Here is a 17,654-nt window from a genome sequence, read left to right as displayed (position 1 = left end):
TATACGCAAATGACTGTACCTACCTTATTGCTGGCAAGCATCAAGCGTATGGTCATATTGGTGTTTATTGCTGGCCACAGGGAGTTCATGGAGTTGGGTAATGAGGTTATTCTTAGTCGCGAAGCACACAACACGAATTCATGTCTTGTAAGTAGGTTTAATTTTCCAGAAGAAAGTATGCCCTCCTTTCTCCTCCTTAAGCTACTCTCCTCGGCCACTTGTGTTTTGGCGAGTGCAGCAATGTCAATATGGAATCTCCTTGGCTATCTGAAGATGATGGCAGTTCGTCTCTCGGGTCATTCACTGGCATTGTTATCCATGAAAGTCTACAAATTCCTGGCTCCATTGTAATAATAATAAATACCTTATTAATCCCTTGTGGGGAAATTCATTCTCTGCCTTTAACCCATCATGGATGAGCCATGAGCAGTTGGCTGCCATCCATCAGCGCCAAGGGTTCATTGTCTTGCTCAACAACACTTTGACACACCAGGAGGAGCTGGGAATCGAACCAGGAATGTTCGGTTCCAAAGACAAAAACCCCAAAGGTGGTTCCCTGCCCAAGAATCAGGCTGTAGCGGTGAGCATGCCGAATCTAAACCACTAGACAGGAAAAAGGAGGTTCCTGTGCTGGGATTTGAACCCAGGCCGTCTGGGAATCCTAAGTCTAATCTAACATGTGGGTATTTTTGATGTTTCAGACCACATGGTGATGATCCTTATGCAAGTGGTAGAGTAACTTTTCTAACCCCTTCATCATGTGAGCAGAGTGGATCCTAAATGGGGCTACTCAGTTCTGGGTGCAGTTACCAAGAAGCTCTTTCTTCCTCAGTCCAAGAACTTAGCGACTAGCTGACACCCACCGCCTGCATGCCAGGTTAAGGCTAGGGACTCCTAGACTTCACTGTCCTGCTCCCCTCACCAGTTCCTGATTGCCACAGGAATTTGATCCTGGATGTTCAGTGGATGGGTTCCCATTCAGGAAGATGCAGGCAGAGGAAGAGACAAATGACACTTCCCTTTGCTCTGGATTAAGGAGAACTGTTTATTGTAGAATTTAGTGACATTTTGCCATCATCCTGAGAGAAAATCTAAAGATTTCAAACTTTCAGTCAGAAATCTTTCAGTAATAAAGGTGTTTGTTACAGTGGGTGGGGTTATTCTTCACCATTCCTTTATTTGTAGCACATTGATCACTTTTACAGTTTTTATCTCATCAGTTGATGTTTACATCTGACACAAGAGCAGCTTAGGTTAAAACATAACAGAAATAAAGAAAATAAACACTTTTAGCTTGAAATGAAAAACACAGAAAATCATTGTTGAAATAACAAATAATTATCTTTTCTTGGTTATACTGACTGAATGATCACCGATGAAAGGTAGATTAACTCTATTGATGTATCTGATGTATTTACAACGTGAAACTGTCGAACAATTTGTTACATTTTTTGTATTTCTATCAAAGAAAGAATTATTTTTAAACAGCTTGAATAGAAAAGTTCCTGTCATCACAAGACAACATTTAATTATTCTAGTCATATAGTTTTAATAGGTGTTGCTGGCATCACTGGATTAAAACTAAACTGTTTACATGGCAACTGTAAGAGAAATTTGTGTGACATAATAAATCAATTTATTATTAATAAGTGAATTAAAAGATTTTTTCATTCAAATACCATTAGAATAATTAATAATCCATCATCTCCATCAGCTATTTGTACTTTCCATTTATATTTAGATGTTATCGGGACATACAATATCACTTTAATATGTTCAAGTACTCCGTGAGTGAAAGGATATGTGTAACTGAAATTCTTCAAATACAGAAGGACTTAAATGGTATATTGACTGGAAACATACTTGATGTAAAACACATAAAAAGAATAGTTAGGCATGTTTGAAGTATGCACAGAAGAGGGACAACCAGCCATTCTCTCATTTTACCTTGCACAGACAACCCAACACAGGAAATGAGAACATGCAAACTCATCACAGAAAAGGCTGAAGCCAGAATCTCCTTGCAGTAAGGTGGGAGTGTTAACTATCGTGTCGCCCAAATATTCTTTAAAACAACCTTTTTGCATGCAAGGCCTTATAGTCTCCTTTGAGTTGAAAGCACAGATGTGCAGATATCTGTACTCATTGAACAGAAATGTATTCCGACTACGGCGAAAATAAGAAAGTTTATTTTTTCAAGTCCTTGATCAATAATAAACAATGAAAACTATTCTGTGGGTCACCTTAAAGCTAGAACACATGGCTGAAAACCGCTTGGACCATGAGTGTAGTTTAATTCCAGAGTCACTGAGGCACTACATCCTTCAATGATGCAAGCGCTGAGTGGATGCGGACATGAAGCCTGTTCTCAAAGTCGTAGCCTGTAAAGTCCTCCTTAAAATAACAATAAATGAATGAATTTTACGAAATGTCAGACCACATGCAACACATTTCTTACAAAATGTGAATAAATACTATAGCTTTTTATTGTTACCTTAGCTTGAAGAAGAAGTGATCTCCCTTTTCCCATTGTCTTAATTGGAAAAAAAAAAAGAAAATCTGTTTATGATAAGTAAGGAATACAAAAATCACATCCTATCACAACCCCTTGTGCAACTGAAGTACCTGTAAAAAAAAGCACATTTCTAAAATCAAAAGACAAAAGAAAATTTCCTGAAAAAGGTGTTTCCCAGGAAAATTATCTGACCTGACCAATTTCCGGGATATTCAAGATGGCACTGCAGATGGTTGCCTCAGTGTGTTACTCTCATAAGCATTTTATTTTTGTCAGTTTTTTTTTGCATTTCTGCCTGAACCGCCCTTATCCAGTACTACTGACTTTTTCTTCGACCCAGAACTTTTAATTTCAAGAGCGGTAGTGTTGTGTAAGATGGTGAGGAGCGATAACTGAGGAAACTTGCTGGCGTGCTTGTTAAGCTTGAGTGGGGATTCCACACTGTGCTCCCGCCAATAAATCTGGCAAACACACACTCCCGTCATGGGAAGATGAAAAAAACTGATGCTTTGCAGAACAAATTCTGACTTCAGGAAGATTTGCAACCATGTGCTTCATCAAGTCTTGTTGAGGCAATCACATCCAGTACAATGCAACACAGTTGACAGGGAAGAGCAGTGGTGAATAAGATGTTTTATCCACCACAGGAGTTCTTGTTTATCCTGCCTACATTCCATCTCAGTCAAGCATTGGTGAGGCTGACCAGGTAACAAGTAGGAAGTATGGACCTGCTTTGACTGCACTGACTGGAGTGTTTTTGAGACAGCAGCTACATTACTGGATGAACTCCGTGACATCTTACATTATCTTTGTAAGAACATACAGTGAGGAGAACAAGTATTTGGTACACTGCTGATTTTTCAACTTTTCCCACTTGCAAAGCATGCAGTAGTCTGTAATTTTTATCACACCTACTCTTCAACTGTGAGTGAGGGAATTGAAAACAAAAATCCAGAAAACACATTGTATGATTTTTAAGTGATTAATTTTCTTTTTATTGCATGACATATGTATTTGATACATCGGAAAAACAGAACTTATAGAGAATATTAACAGAATATTTGGCACAGAAACCTCTGTTGGATATTACAGAGATCAGATGCTCTTGACAAAGTTTGCACACACTGAAGCCAGGATTTGGGCCCACTCCTCCATACAAGAGTTTATGGAGATACAGGAGTTCTCCAGATCTTTCAGATTTGGGGCAGTCGCTGGGCAATATTGACTTTGAGCTCCCTCCGAAGATTTTCTGTTGGGTTCAGGTCTGGAGACTGGCTAGGCCACTCCAGGACCTTGAAATGCTTCTCACGCAGCCACTCCTTAGTTGCCCTGGCTCTGTATTTCAGGTCGTTGTCGTGCTGGAGGACCCAGCCACGACCCATCTTCAAGGCTCTTACTGAGGGAAGGAGGTTGTTAGCCAAGATCTTGCAATACATGGCCCCATCCATCCTCTCTTCAATATGTTGAAGTCGTCCTGTCCCCTTTGCAGAAAAGCATCCCCAAAGAATGATGTTTCAACCTCCATGCTTTATAGTAGGGATGGTGTTTTTGGGGTTGTACTCATCCTTCTTCCTCCAAACACGGCGAGTGGAGTTTAGACCAAAAAGCTCCATTTTTTGTCTCATCAGACCACATGACATTCTTCCATTCCTCCTCTGAATCATCCAGATTGTCATTGACAAACTTCAGACGGGCCTGGAAATGTGCTGGCTTGAGCAGGAGGACCTTGCGTGAGCTGCAGGATTTTTTTTTTTACACTGTGGTCCCAGCTCTCATCAGGTTATTGACCAGGTCCAGCTGTGTAGTTTTGGGTTGATCCCTCACCTTCCTCATGATCATCGATGCCCCATGAGGTGAGATCTTGCATGGAGCACCAGACCGAGATAGATTGACCATCATCTTGAACTTCTTCCATTTTCTAATAACAATTGTTGCCTTCTCACCAATACGCTGCTTGCCTATTGTCCTGTAGCACATCTCAGCCTTGTGCAGGTCTACAATTGTATCCCTCATGTTCTTACAACGCTCTCTGGTCTTGGCTATTGTGGAGTTTATTTGATTGAGTGTGTGGACACGTGTCTTTTATACAGATAAGGAGTTCAAACTGGTAATGAGTGGAGAACAGGAGGGCTTCTTAAAGAAGAACTAATAGGTCTGTGAGGCTGCAACTCTTACTGGTTGGTAGATGATCAAATAATTATGTTGTGAAATAAAAAGAAAATTAATTATTAAAAAATCATACAATGTATTTTCTGGATTTTTGTTTTAGATTCCATCATTCACAGTTGTAGAGCACCTATAATAAAACTTACTACATGCTTTGTAAGTGGGAAAAGCAGAAAAATCAGCAGTGTATCAAATACTCCTCACTGTATTTGTGCACACTATGACCTTCTGCAACATACAACTACCTTGGTTCACCTCAAAACTCAAGACAGCGCTGGGAGGTCGGTCAAGGAGAAAGTAAATAATAGCAGGGACTTAGTTTTGTGCAACCAGGCTCCAAACACTCTGACAAAGAAGATCTAAGTAGCAAAGAGCTCATACACTGAAAAGCAGGTTTTCAGTCAACAACCCGCATGAACGAGTCAGTGTGGAGAGCCTTATAAGACATCACCATTTTCGGGGGACCACCACACCTCTGGACGACAAGCTGAAGGACTTCCAGTGGAGGTTCGAGAACACATTCATACCCACTCCAACTCTAACTCCATTCAATCTCAGACGCCTAATGCTCATTCCCCAACAAACAACACCCAACCATCACCTCGGGATCTGTGGGGAGGATGTGTGACAGCTCTTAAGGATACAGAAGACCAGGACGGCTCCATACAGTGTCACCCTCCCATCTGAAGTTCCACACAGACCAGCTGTCCCCCATCTTCACACAGCTTTTTAACACTGTGAGAAATTCTTTCCTGCGTCCAACAGCCCACATCAATGTTGGTACTAAAGATACTGACGACAGTTCTGTCTGCAGTTGGGAAAACATTTGCGAGGCTGGTGTTGTCCCACCTTAAGGACATCACCCTGCTGAAGCCCCTGCAGCTGGTTTATCAAGCAAAGAGGCCAGTGGAGTCTACATCTGGCTGCAACCCTCCAACACATCGACCCCTCAGGGACTTATGCGAGGATCCTGTTTCGTGGACTTCAGCCCAGCATTTCACACCGTTGTCCCAGAAGTCGGCTGCATCAAACAGCTCACACACCAAGCTTCCACCCATCAGTGGATCACTAACTTCCTGACACACAGAAGGCAGCAAGTGACGCTGGGAAAGTTCACATCCAACAGCTAGACAATCAGCAGCGGCACATCCCAGAGTTCTGCGCTATCCCCAACGCCCTTTATCCTCGACACCGATAACAGAAGTTCAATCTACCCATCTTTCAAACCCCACCACAGTCGTCGACCTCAAGAGATGGTGATGGATCCGCATACAGACAGGCGGTAGACAGGAACAAATTGGAATGGACGAACAGCACAACAGAAAAAAAAAAAAAAAACACAGGTGCTATTCAGGACCTACACTCCTCCATTGGCAGTAAACGTCACTGCTGAGCCGTCACACCCAGGGCACGACCTGTTCTCCCTTCTCTTCTCTGGTACAGATACAGTACAATGCAGTACAAATAACTGCATGCCATCTTAACTACACTGTTCTGCATGAATAATATTATCAGTAGCTAATCATCACTGTATTCATTCATTTAATTAGCTCATCTCTGCACAACCTCACTTACCACTTTGTGGATTATCACCATATTACACACTATGCAACCTGCACTTTGTATTGTTTACAATGTTCTTGTCCAATCATTGTTTAACTTCATGTTTTACAAGGTGAAAATGTCAACTGGAACCAAATTCCTTGTGTAGGTGAACAAACTTCGTTAAGAAATCTGATTCTGATGTAACAAAAGGCGAATTACCTATGCATATTACGTATGATGACAAGCATATGAAGAATGCATTATTAACCAAGAAAATCATGATATATATTTGATTCAAATACATTCAAGTTCATTGAGGTAGTGTCTTTGCAAAAATTAAAAAGTTAATTTTAACTGGTCAAAAAAAAACAGTTTAAAATTACCAGATCTGACCTATATACAAATAAAAAAAGAGTCTATTATTAAACTGTGATTAAACAAGACAATGTGAGCTGCTGTCCAAATAGTCAAAATGTCAATTACGTATGTATAAATAGATGAAAAAATAATTAGTATTCTGAGCAATAAAAGAAAGAGGATAATATCTGTCCCCATACTATCATTTCGAATATAAGGGACTCTAGACAAGTGTGTAACTTTGACGATGCATCTTTATTTAGTAAGTTATACCCGAAATATCAATGCGATGTGCTGCAAACTAACCTCTTGTTTGGCCAGGAGTATACATCCCAGCTCATAGATGGCATATGGTTGTACATATGAATTCATCTGCTGCCCATACTCGCATCTAGCAGCCAGCTGGAATGACTAAAACAGAGACAGCGAGGGTGAAGAGAGAAATCTGCAAGTAACATTACAATTTTTAATTAAATAAAAACCTTGTAGCAGACGGTACCTGGACAGCATCGATGACATTTCCATGACATTTGTGAATAGCACCCAGTAGGAGATGCTTCAAGCCCCTGCATGAAGCGTCATCTAAGCTCTGTAATACTGAACACACAAAACACCTTATTATCAATCAAGATTTAAGAAAAGAAAAACTAACCTTTCAAAACTGGCAAATGGTTATTTCCCCTGACCCATTGTGGTCTATTTACCGTGATTCATCACCTGCAGTTTGGATGATGAGCAGTTTGGAAGTGCTTTCCACAGATACAGCACCTCAATTACACCCAGGATGCATAGCTCTCTGCTGGGAGAAACCTTTCTCAATCTTTCAGCCTGAATACAGGAATCAGAAGGTGTAAAATACTCTAGCTGCACTCTCAATAGCTCTGAAATTAGCATAATTATTAATTTCAGCAAAACCCACCCTTTTGACAGCAAATTGCTCAATCTGGTTGTTTTTTCTCTTGAACAGCTTCTGCACATCTTTGAAAACTCTGTAAGCACCTTCCACGTCACCTGAAGCCCCCAGATTAACTTGATAGAAAAATCATACGGACAAAGTAGAGAAAATTAGGGTACTTCTACAGAACTTAAAAGTACAAAGCTTAACTTTTTGTCAACAAACTTACCACCAGTCAAATAGGCATAATAGCACTGTGACCAACGGGACTCATTCTTTAGCCTTTCAAGACACCGGTAAGCATCTTCAAAATTCATTTCTATCATGCTGCACCAACCTGGTTGGGAGTAGAGAGAATACAAACCAAAAACTGACAGTACAACGAGTTTCGTTTGGTAATGTTATGACGAAACCTACCAATCTCATAGAGACACACATGCTGGATTTCTCTTTGGTCAGATGCCAGTTCTAATGCATCATGGAAAGAGGCTACAGCACTGTTGATTTGGCACTGAGGACAGCAGGAAACACACACATTATTATAAGAGTTTTATATTGACTAGATGTCACTGAGGGATAATATCATAGGCAAATATTTAAATGTATTAAATGCTTTTGTTTGACTGCTAAAAAATACAGCCCTGGGAAAAATTGTGACCACTGCAAAATTTTCACTTTCTCTGATTTTGCCGTTTGTAGGTATGGTTAAGTAAAATGAACATTTATTTTATTCTATAAACTACTGACAAGATAAGTCCCAGATTCCAAATCCAAAAATTGGAATTCAGTGTTTTCAGACTTCAAATGATAGAAAATAAAGCTTAGATTCATTTAAACAACACATGACTAACATCTTAAGTTAGGGATTCAGAAAATATTTTGGAGGGATGACTATTCCGTACTCTCTACTAGCTTTGTTTGATGGCTTGTGACCATCCGTGTTCCTATTGATTGTGTTCCTGAGGATTTTAATGGGTTCAGATCTGGAAATTGGGCTGGCCATGATATGGTCTTGATCTGGTAGTTCTCCATCCAAACCTCGATCGACCTAGTTGTGAGGAATGGAGCATTGTCCTGCAGGAAAAACCAAACCTGCAGATCATGACCGATCCTCCACCAAAATTGCACAGAGACACTGAGGCTATTCTTGCTTCTCGCTGATGAAGGCCTTTTTTCTACCTGTACATGTCTTGAAGCCTGGTTCAAACGCCATTCTTTTTGTAGGTCCCTAGATGTTATTATCCTATGATTCCTGAGTGCGGTTCAAACGAGGCGACGGTCGTCATGGTCAGTGGAGGGTTCTTTTCGGCCTCTGCCAGACTGCAGCTTTGTTGTGATGAATTTCTACTGCTCGATCTCGTGCTTACGCATAACTGTATTCGAAATTTGAAGGATGGAAGCAACCGGACGCTCACTGTATCCTTCTGCTAGTAATCCTGGAATTGAACCAGTCGTTTCCACACACAAAACTGGGGTTTTTGCCATCCAGTTTGACCTGTTGCAAGAGGACCACTATGACCATAACATGGGTTTTATACTCGTCCTTGTTTAATAAGATTTGGATAAGGTAAATCACCTCATCGGTACCTTAAGTATAAACAAATGTACATGCGGTGGAATTTAAGAGACACTTGCATAGAATTTGGAGGAGCTAATATCTGAGAAATTTGCAGTGGTCTTACTTTTTTCCCCCAGAGCTGTTCATGTTGCTGCTGTCATTTAAACTATATTCTTGCCGAAATTACAAGTGCATCTTGTTTATTTTAACAATCTTGATTTTCACCTTTCACAAAAAGTGCATACTTATATTTAAGAAACTGAGGATTAATTTACAATTGTTTCATGTGACATTTTCATCTGAAACAAATAGTATGAGGTACTTAAAAGCTGTTCTGTTGTACATTACATGAGTAAATATACTTCCCTAGCTTCAGTGGGGCACATACCTCTAGCCTGTGGATCCGTCCTTTAAAAAACATGAAGAGAGAAGAGTTGGGGTAAATCACTGATTTTCTCTGCAGAATATCTTTGGCTTCCAGTAACCCTGCATGTGTATCAGAACCTTCCAGAGCAAAGAAAGGCAGGACTACAGTGTGGTACCATAGAAGAGCCAATCTGTACAAAACAAGACAACCATCTTAGATTCTAGTTCAGCTCTTCTGAAACTACAGCCCTGCCTGATTATTTCATTTATCCTAATACATATGAAGGGTAACAGTGCAGTAAATGTCACTTCATGTTTGATTATATGAGTGCCCGTCCACCTAATAAGGAGATACTGTAAATATGCTCATATATATATATATATATATATATATATATATATAGACACTCAATTACACTCACTGTAAGTATATTCATCTTATGGAGACCTTTGCTCAGTTGGGAAAATGTCCACATATGGTGACAATGAGTGTTAATATATTATCATTTCCTTATGCACAATTGCATAGTGTTGATAATCATTTCAGGAAAACCACACTAACATTGTTGACTTTGCTGTCTGAACTTTTGGCAAGTTAACAGTCTGATATTAATGATATTGATTCTAAAATAAAATGAAGTTAAATTGTAATGTACAACTCACGTGGCGAGCGGTGCCTTCATGTCTTTGCTCTCACTGGCATACATTAGCGATGTCAGGCCCTGATGGCGGTCACCAGGGAAACCCAGTAGATTGATGATCCTCAGCAGATGTGGTGGTACCATGGATATACAGAGGTGGAAGAGGCCATACCCAAAACTGACAGAGCCCTTAAGACGGTCCAAGGTCTCGGCTGTGACACCCCTTTCCACTAAAGCATTGTGACTGGTGTTGTCAGCTGAGAGAGTCTGCTGGTGAATGGAGGAGCTTTGTTGACTTGTCTCCTGCAGCTGGCTAATATCACTGTGACACTTGTTATACATCTTCCATGCTTTGCGAAGAATCCAGCCACCTTTGATGTAGGCTGTTAGTGAAAAAATGAACAGAATTAACTTCGTTTTTTTTTTTTTTTGAAAGGAACTTAATACTCTGTTATTCAATCTAATCGATGCAGGGCTGCAGTTCATGGGGATCTTCTTACTTCTTTTTTTTTTTTTTTAAATCATACTACTTATTAAAAAGGTTTCATTGCTTATAAGTTACAAAATTAACTTTGGTCCATTTTTGAAGCATCGTGTTTGAAAAACTGAATTTGTCTTACAGGTGAGCAATAAAGCTACAAAGAGTTACCTAGTGGACATTTTAAGTGTTGCATTAAATACATCTAGCCTATTTATTTTAGGTTTGCAAACATAAGGGCTGAAGCTGAGATGGTGGCATCTGCTGATTTCAATTCATCCACTCTTTTTAATTGCTTTTTTGGATAAACCAACTTTTTTAACCGAATACTGATATAAAGCTTTGGTCCTTTTGGTATATGGTATACCCTTGTTTTTCGCGGGGGTTACGTTCCAAAAAGAACCCTTGATAGGCAAAATCCGCGAAGTAGAAACCTTTTTTTTTTCAATGATTATACAATTAAATACATTACATTACATTGCATTTGGCAGACGCTTTTATCCAAAGCGACTTACAATAGAAGGTTTCTATTGTATACTCTATTATACATTGCTGTTGTCGTCCTTATGTTATTTTCTTCCTTCTTTATGGAACAAACGGAAGATTCATTAATTCCGTCATGCCGACCTACAGCCGCATAGCTTTTACCTTCCCTTAGCATGTCCAGAAGTTTAACTTTATCTGCAATAGAAAGCATCTTCCGCTGCCTTTTGGGCCCTGCCGCAGGCGCTTTTGTCAGTCCAGAGCGTTTTGTCAACATTATGGGTTTTAGAGAAACTCGAAATTGCAAGAGAATTTGCACGTACGTCATGTAAATTTGGCAAGCTGTTTTACGTACGTGTACATATTAAACTGCAACGTTATTGACGCACAGGTAGAGAAGAAGCGGAGTGACTTTTTAGCCAATCAGAATGCGGAACACAATACACTATGCAAATCCGTGAAGTAGCGAAACCGTGAAAAGTAAACCGCGTTATAGCGAGGGATCACTGTACCTGCACCCAGTTCGATCTAAAAATGACGGTATAGACTTGAAAAAACAATTTAGTCATTCACTCACGTAAAAATGCTCTTGATTTATTTAACCTTATCCACACTGTATATTAACAAGTGTGACTTCTACACCATACGCTGTTGTATAAGTCACTTACAAAAGAGTTTTCCAATTACTAGTTGCCAAGAAAGACTTGTGTGTAGGATAGGCTTGGTTACCTGAGAGTTCCTGCTTGACAAAGGACAGCACAGCGAGGTACACCTGACAGTCAGCCACTATTATCTGCCTCTGAAGGCGGTCCACAATTACAACGCCTGACCTCTGGGAGTCTATCTATACACACATACATACTCATTCTATAAGCACCACACACACACACACACACACAGACACACACACACAAAAGCGCGCGCACACAGTAACACAACACACTAAAACCCTGCTAGCTTGCAGGGAGAGAATTAAAATAATTTTCTTTTCATCAGATAACCATTCAAACATGTAAAAACTTCATCCTTAACCCAGGGAGACATAACATTGTAAATAAATGCGAAGCTATAACTACATCCAGGATGAAAGAAAAATAACTTGCAAATTTTGAGGTGATTGCTAAGTAACAATATAACTCATTAAATGTCTTATTAACAGCACTCATCAAGGGAAGAGTAGCACTGACTATAAACACCAGAGTTCATTAAATGAAATTTTGTGCATATTCAGCCATAATTATGACTTTTACATAATGAATGCAGCATGAAGATTAGATATGGAAACTAGATATGTAGTGAGAAATCAGAAAAAAAAAAGAAGCTTCATCTGTTTGGAAGGTTCACATGGGCCAAATGACAACTGCCAAAGGAATGGATGACATTGATTGTTATCTAGAAAAAAAAAAATCTACATACATATTAACCAACCCCTTTCTTCTATATAATCTTAAGTCATACTGACACTTAAGTCTATATTAATTTGCTCCATTCTTATTGCACTCACACTCTTCTTGATCTTGTTTCTGATTGTCTCCAGGACTCCCGCTGTGGCGTTCTCACACAGTTTCTCAGTGGTTCTTAGGTCATCACACGCCATTTGCATCTTTTCTTCCTCAAATGTCATCATGGCATTCTGTAATGAATCACGGCAAAATGTTTTTTTCAACGTCGGTCACTATAGTACAGTTATACAAATAATAGGATAATGCTAACTAGCTGGATTAAGAAATAAGCGAGCGAAAGGATGCCTGCAGTGACAATGTGGTGGCCAGGCTGATGACTGGCTTGCCAGATTTGCAGTTTGCGGGATCGAACAAGGATGGATTTGATGTATTTTATGTTTATCATAGTCTAACATGGTCATACATACCCCATTATTGAATATAAACTCACCAGGAAGCTGACAAAACTGGCTCCGAAGCTCATTAAGGGACTCTCAGTTCTGTGGACAAATAACACAGAAACAGAAAAAAGCACATTGAACAGAAAAGTTGAACAAGGAAAATGAATTACTATAAAAGAAGCTTGTTTTTTGTGCCTGATATTGTGGCATGACAATTCATCACATAATCTAAAAATCTATGAACCCCATAGTAATTTTATCGGAGTACAAACTTTCTGAACAAAACTCCATAATGGAACCAAACAAATACAATAAAAAAAACTATATATATATACCAAAAAGGTAAAGAAATAAATATAGCAATTTAAAATCAAAACCTATCTGAAATAGTGTATTTATATTTTGGGGATTATTCCAATCACGATTTGAGTGGTCGTGAATTAGGATATTGCGGTTTCCCAAAATGCATTTTCTTGAAAGTTGTCATAAGGCTTAAAAAAACCTTAAGGATCATTTTGTCACCTTTTCCCCAAAATATTGATGTTGTCTGTATTTTCATGTGTGAAATGTCTGTGAATGTTCTCCATCATTCAAGTCATGGTCCACTGTCAAACTTTATTGAAGCAACTGGACTTGGGTTCTTCAGTACAACTAAGAAGTGAAACATGAGGAAAGAAAACAGTTGCCACAATAACATTTGACATCTTTTCATGATTTTTTTTTCTTGCGAAATAACATTGTATCCATCTATTTGAGTTCTAACATGGAAATAATGTCTTGATTCATTCTGGTTAACCAAATTACTCACAAATAATACAAAACCAGTTTGACATGGAGGTCATTTTTGAAAACAATTAAACAAGGTGAGCATTTTATGTAGTTTATCCACAGTTGTTAAAGTCAGAGCTTATTTACGTTGGAAAAACCAACCACATTTTGAGATCTACTTAACTGTATGAATGATTTTAGTATGATGGCGAACTGTTGCATCATTAACATACTAATTTTAATTTGAAGTTCGGGTTTTAAATTCCAGAATCCTCTCATATGAAAGGTGAAACGTCTTTAACAAAACTAAATCAGTTGCCAGGGTAAGATTTTTAACCTGGATAACAGAGAACCTCCATAGACAGATCTGCTTCTGTTGCTCCTCACATTCACCTAAACAATTCCAAACGTTCAGTCGAGCCATCGAGGACGAAAAAATTCAATATTTTACCTGTATCTTCTGAAAAGCTCATCACTTTCCTTGAACCCGTTGTTAAGAAGCATATTAATTCCTTGCAGAGCCATTTCAGCATCATCTATGAGCTCTTCCTTCTCCTCTACCCGCTGCTGATGCTCCGGACCCGCCATTGTTTATACCTCACTACTTTACACTTCCGACAAAAATGCCGCGATGAAATAAATGTTAATCGTATAAAAACCAAACCACATAGGGATATTTCTAATTGTAGAATAGGAGAATTTAAACCAAGTTAGAATAAATCAGAGCGGAAGGCACCGGACGTCTGTGCACCTCGGTAGGCCGTTGAAGCGAAGACAAGCATGATGAAGCCGAAGGGAAAAATTGCAATTTATCTTCGAATTTGATGAAAGTGGACGAGACACGCACGGCTACAAACCCCTGTTTGGTCATTGGGTCAGGATTTATCAGTATATCCTCTAGGCTACACTCAGATGTGCTGCAGATCGCTAAACGGGAGGCTGGTTGTGTTGCCGTCCTGCGTGTGACGCCCGTCAGACGGCTTGGAGTCATGAAGCTCCGTGCGACACCAGGCGGCTGGAAAGAAGAGACAGATTGACCAAAAACTGCATTTCCCCCAAAATTTAACTGCAACCGGGTTATCCAGGATAGCAGGCAGCCAATAGATCTCGGTGTGAGCGGCTGCAGGTGTTGGTAATAACAGGTATTCATAGTTATCGTTCCCTTGTACTGCTGCTTTGATAGGATCCATGTTTTGATGTTTCATTTTCCAAGCATTTCAGTCAAATATGTGGTCTTATAGTATGCTTGAGGTTGTTGAAATTTTGATTCCGCTTTCTGTTTTTACTTTAGATTTCTGTTATTTAAATTTTTTTTTTTTTTTTATCACCTCCTACTACTCTTCTTCTCTTCGGCTTTTCCCTGCAGGGGTCGCCACAGCGAATCAACCTTCTCCATCGAACCCTATTCTCCGTATCCTCCTCTCTCACACCAACTAACTTCATATCCTCTCTCACTACCTCCATATATCTTCTCTTTGGTCTTCCTCGAGACCTCTTGCCTGGCAGCTCCAATTCCAGCATCCGTCTACCAATAGATTCATCATCTGTACATGACCCAACCATCTCAGTCTGGCTCCTCTGACTTTCTTTCCAAAACATCTAACATGTGCTGTTCCTCTGATAGACTCATTCCTGATCCTATTCATCTGGATCACTCCCACAGAGAACCTCAACATCTTCTGTTATTTTGATTTTTTTTTTTCACCTACTACTACTCTTCTATCCCTGCTCCCAACCATCTCAGTCTGGCTTCTTTAAATTTCTCTCCAAAACATCTAACATGTGCTGTTCCTCTGATAGACTCATTCCTGATCCCACTGCTACTACTACTACTCGCTATATTTGTTAACTATTTAGTGTATTTACTATGGCACAGAGCCATTTGGCCTATTTGGCACTGCAGGCACAGTGGCCTCCAAATGCAGCCTCAGGGCGGCACTGGTCGGTGTCTCCCCGAGCCAGCCTCGGGGGGCACAGGGCAGCGTTTGTCCCCTAAACCGGTTCCAAGCCTGGATAAATGCAGAGAAGAAGAAGAAGGCACAGTGGCCTTTAGGGGGCGCTCTGGGAAAACATCAATAACTTCAACATAATTACATTGAAACTAGTTATTACTGGGGGGACGGGGGGATGACGTAAAGCCCTTGTTGAATTTATGATTTATTCACTGTTCTCCTTTTCCCTTCAGCTACTCCCTCCAGGGGTCACCACAGTAAACCAACCTCCATCCAACCCTATTTTCTGTATCCTCCTCTCTGACACAATCTCACTTGATGTCCTATTTCACTAAATCCAGAAATCTTACCTTGGTCTTTCTCTAGACCTCATGCCTCACAGTACCAGCCTGAGCATCCTTCTACCAATATATTAAAAAAAATTCCTCCCCCTCATTATCCTCATTCATCAGCTTTCCATCTTCCCATCACTCCTAGCATCTGTCAATACATTTCCCTCCCTGCACTAAATCACCTGAACCCGTTTTACATTATTTCCATCTTTATTTCTGTTTTGCCAGCCTATATTAATCGCTCTCCCTCAGTGCTGCCCAACTGAGCACCTTTGTTTGGCCTTTGCTACCTCTACCTTGACCTTGTGCTGCATCTCCCACTATTATTCTGTTCCCTTCAGTCCCCTCAGTGTCCCACTGCTTCTTTCAGAGTAATATTCTAGACCCCCTGGATACCCTGCAGTTTGCATACCAGCACAACGGGTCTACCTCAGATGCCGTAGCCACCCATTCCATTACTCCCTCTCCCACCTAGAAAACAGACTCATCAGGTACTATTCATGCAAAATCTTGAGGTAGAGTGTGAGTATTTTTTTAATGCCTAGGTGTCATCAGTGATGACCTCACTTGGTCACTCAGCAGTTGTCCAGCCTTTCAAAATCAATTGGTGATCGTGGACTCCTTCACACTGCTTGGCTCCACTGACAGACCTCAGAAAAGGATGCTCTTGCTGCCAGTTTTTGTGAATGATTTCTCACCGCTGGTCATCCAAGCCTCGGATTCACCTCCAAGTGCAGCTTTCAAATAATTAAAATTTAAATGTTGCACTGAGTGCGCCAAAAACTAGCATCTCCTTACATCTGTCTCATTTTTGCACATACTGCTAGTGCTCCCTGATGGCAGTTACTGTAGAAATAGATTAGCCACATTGTTGTATAAGTCGCAGGGTTCAAAGCTTGGGGGGAAAAGTTGCAGCTTATTGTCCGGAAAATAAAATAATTGACCTCAGCTTTGCTATTAAGACATCTTAAGATCTCAAATTCTTAACCGCAATCCTGCCCCTTAGATGATGGTGAACAGCACAGAGCCCCTAAGAATTGGTGGATCAGACCAAGAATTAAAAATCAGACCAACAGATAAATCCATACAAAACACGTTATTGTTAGCTTGGACACAAACTCGAGCAACAAAATGGCCGAACATACATAAATGTTGTTTTCCTTTGTTATCTACAAAAAAAAAGTACAAATCCAACTAATCAAAACTGTCTCCATATCCCAAGAACACTTGCTAATTTTCTAGCGGATCACAACTGGCAATGGCGACAACACATACTTGATCAGATCAGACAAACCGTCTTCCAAACATACAAGACGGATATACATATTGGAGGCGGTCAGCACCATTACCACATGAAACGGGGAACACATAAGAATCGACAAACACAAACAATGACACAAAAGGCTATGAAGTATTAAATGGACATTTCAGTAATAATTAAACAGCGCCCTGCCGCCAAGGATATTAAAATATTACACATTTCAACTATGTATAAAGGGATTGAACAGGGTGGCTTGGTCAAGGCCACCCCATGATGCGCAACATGTTGGACTGTCCCAGTTAAGGCCAGAACACAAGTTTTACCTTGACGGCAACCTTTTGCCACCGACGAGACCTATCAACGGCAAGGAACATTACAGAAAGCTAAGCACCTCCACCCAGTCTACCTAGCGAAATAAACTGTCTCACACGTGCAAGAGCACCCACACAAGTGCCGCCTCGCGCTACAAAGCAACAAATGCGAAAACTGAAGAG

The 17,654-nt window shown here is 40.2% G+C and overlaps 1 protein-coding gene across 1 annotated transcript; it reads right to left on the bottom strand.

The window, feature by feature from the left end:
- Positions 1-1,027: 1,027 nt before the first annotated feature.
- Positions 1,028-14,581, bottom strand: LOC147225531 (tetratricopeptide repeat protein 39C-like). The gene is made up of 14 exons (XM_086162129.1): positions 14,067-14,581; positions 12,898-12,946; positions 12,509-12,637; positions 11,734-11,848; positions 10,066-10,426; positions 9,425-9,593; positions 7,896-7,989; positions 7,708-7,815; positions 7,503-7,612; positions 7,288-7,411; positions 7,083-7,180; positions 6,890-6,994; positions 2,495-2,533; positions 1,028-2,394 (listed from the first exon to the last, which is right to left on the bottom strand). The coding sequence occupies exons 1-14, from the start codon at positions 14,201-14,203 to the stop codon at positions 2,305-2,307; spliced, it is 1,728 nt and encodes a 575-aa protein (XP_086018255.1). The 5' UTR covers positions 14,204-14,581; the 3' UTR covers positions 1,028-2,304.
- Between the last annotated feature and the right edge of the window lie 3,073 nt (positions 14,582-17,654).

The sequence above is a fragment of the Fistularia commersonii genome, chromosome 16 (genome assembly GCF_037954325.1).
Source record: "Fistularia commersonii isolate RoL2024-O1a breed Wild chromosome 16, RoL_Fcom_v1.0, whole genome shotgun sequence".
Classification (NCBI taxonomy): domain Eukaryota; kingdom Metazoa; phylum Chordata; class Actinopteri; order Syngnathiformes; family Fistulariidae; genus Fistularia; species Fistularia commersonii.
This window is presented reverse-complemented; position numbering and strand designations above follow the sequence as displayed.

Coding starts and splice junctions, on each gene's coding strand:
- LOC147225531 (XM_086162129.1), bottom strand. CDS start 14,203: ATGGCGGGTCCGGAGCATCAGCAGCGGGTAGAGGAGAAGGAAGAGCTC. Junction 12,947..14,066: donor GAGCTTTTCAGAAGATACAG/GTAAAATATTGA, acceptor ATTTGTCCACAG/AACTGAGAGTCCCTTAATGA. Junction 11,849..12,508: donor GAAACAAGATCAAGAAGAGT/GTGAGTGCAATA, acceptor ATGTGTGTATAG/ATAGACTCCCAGAGGTCAGG.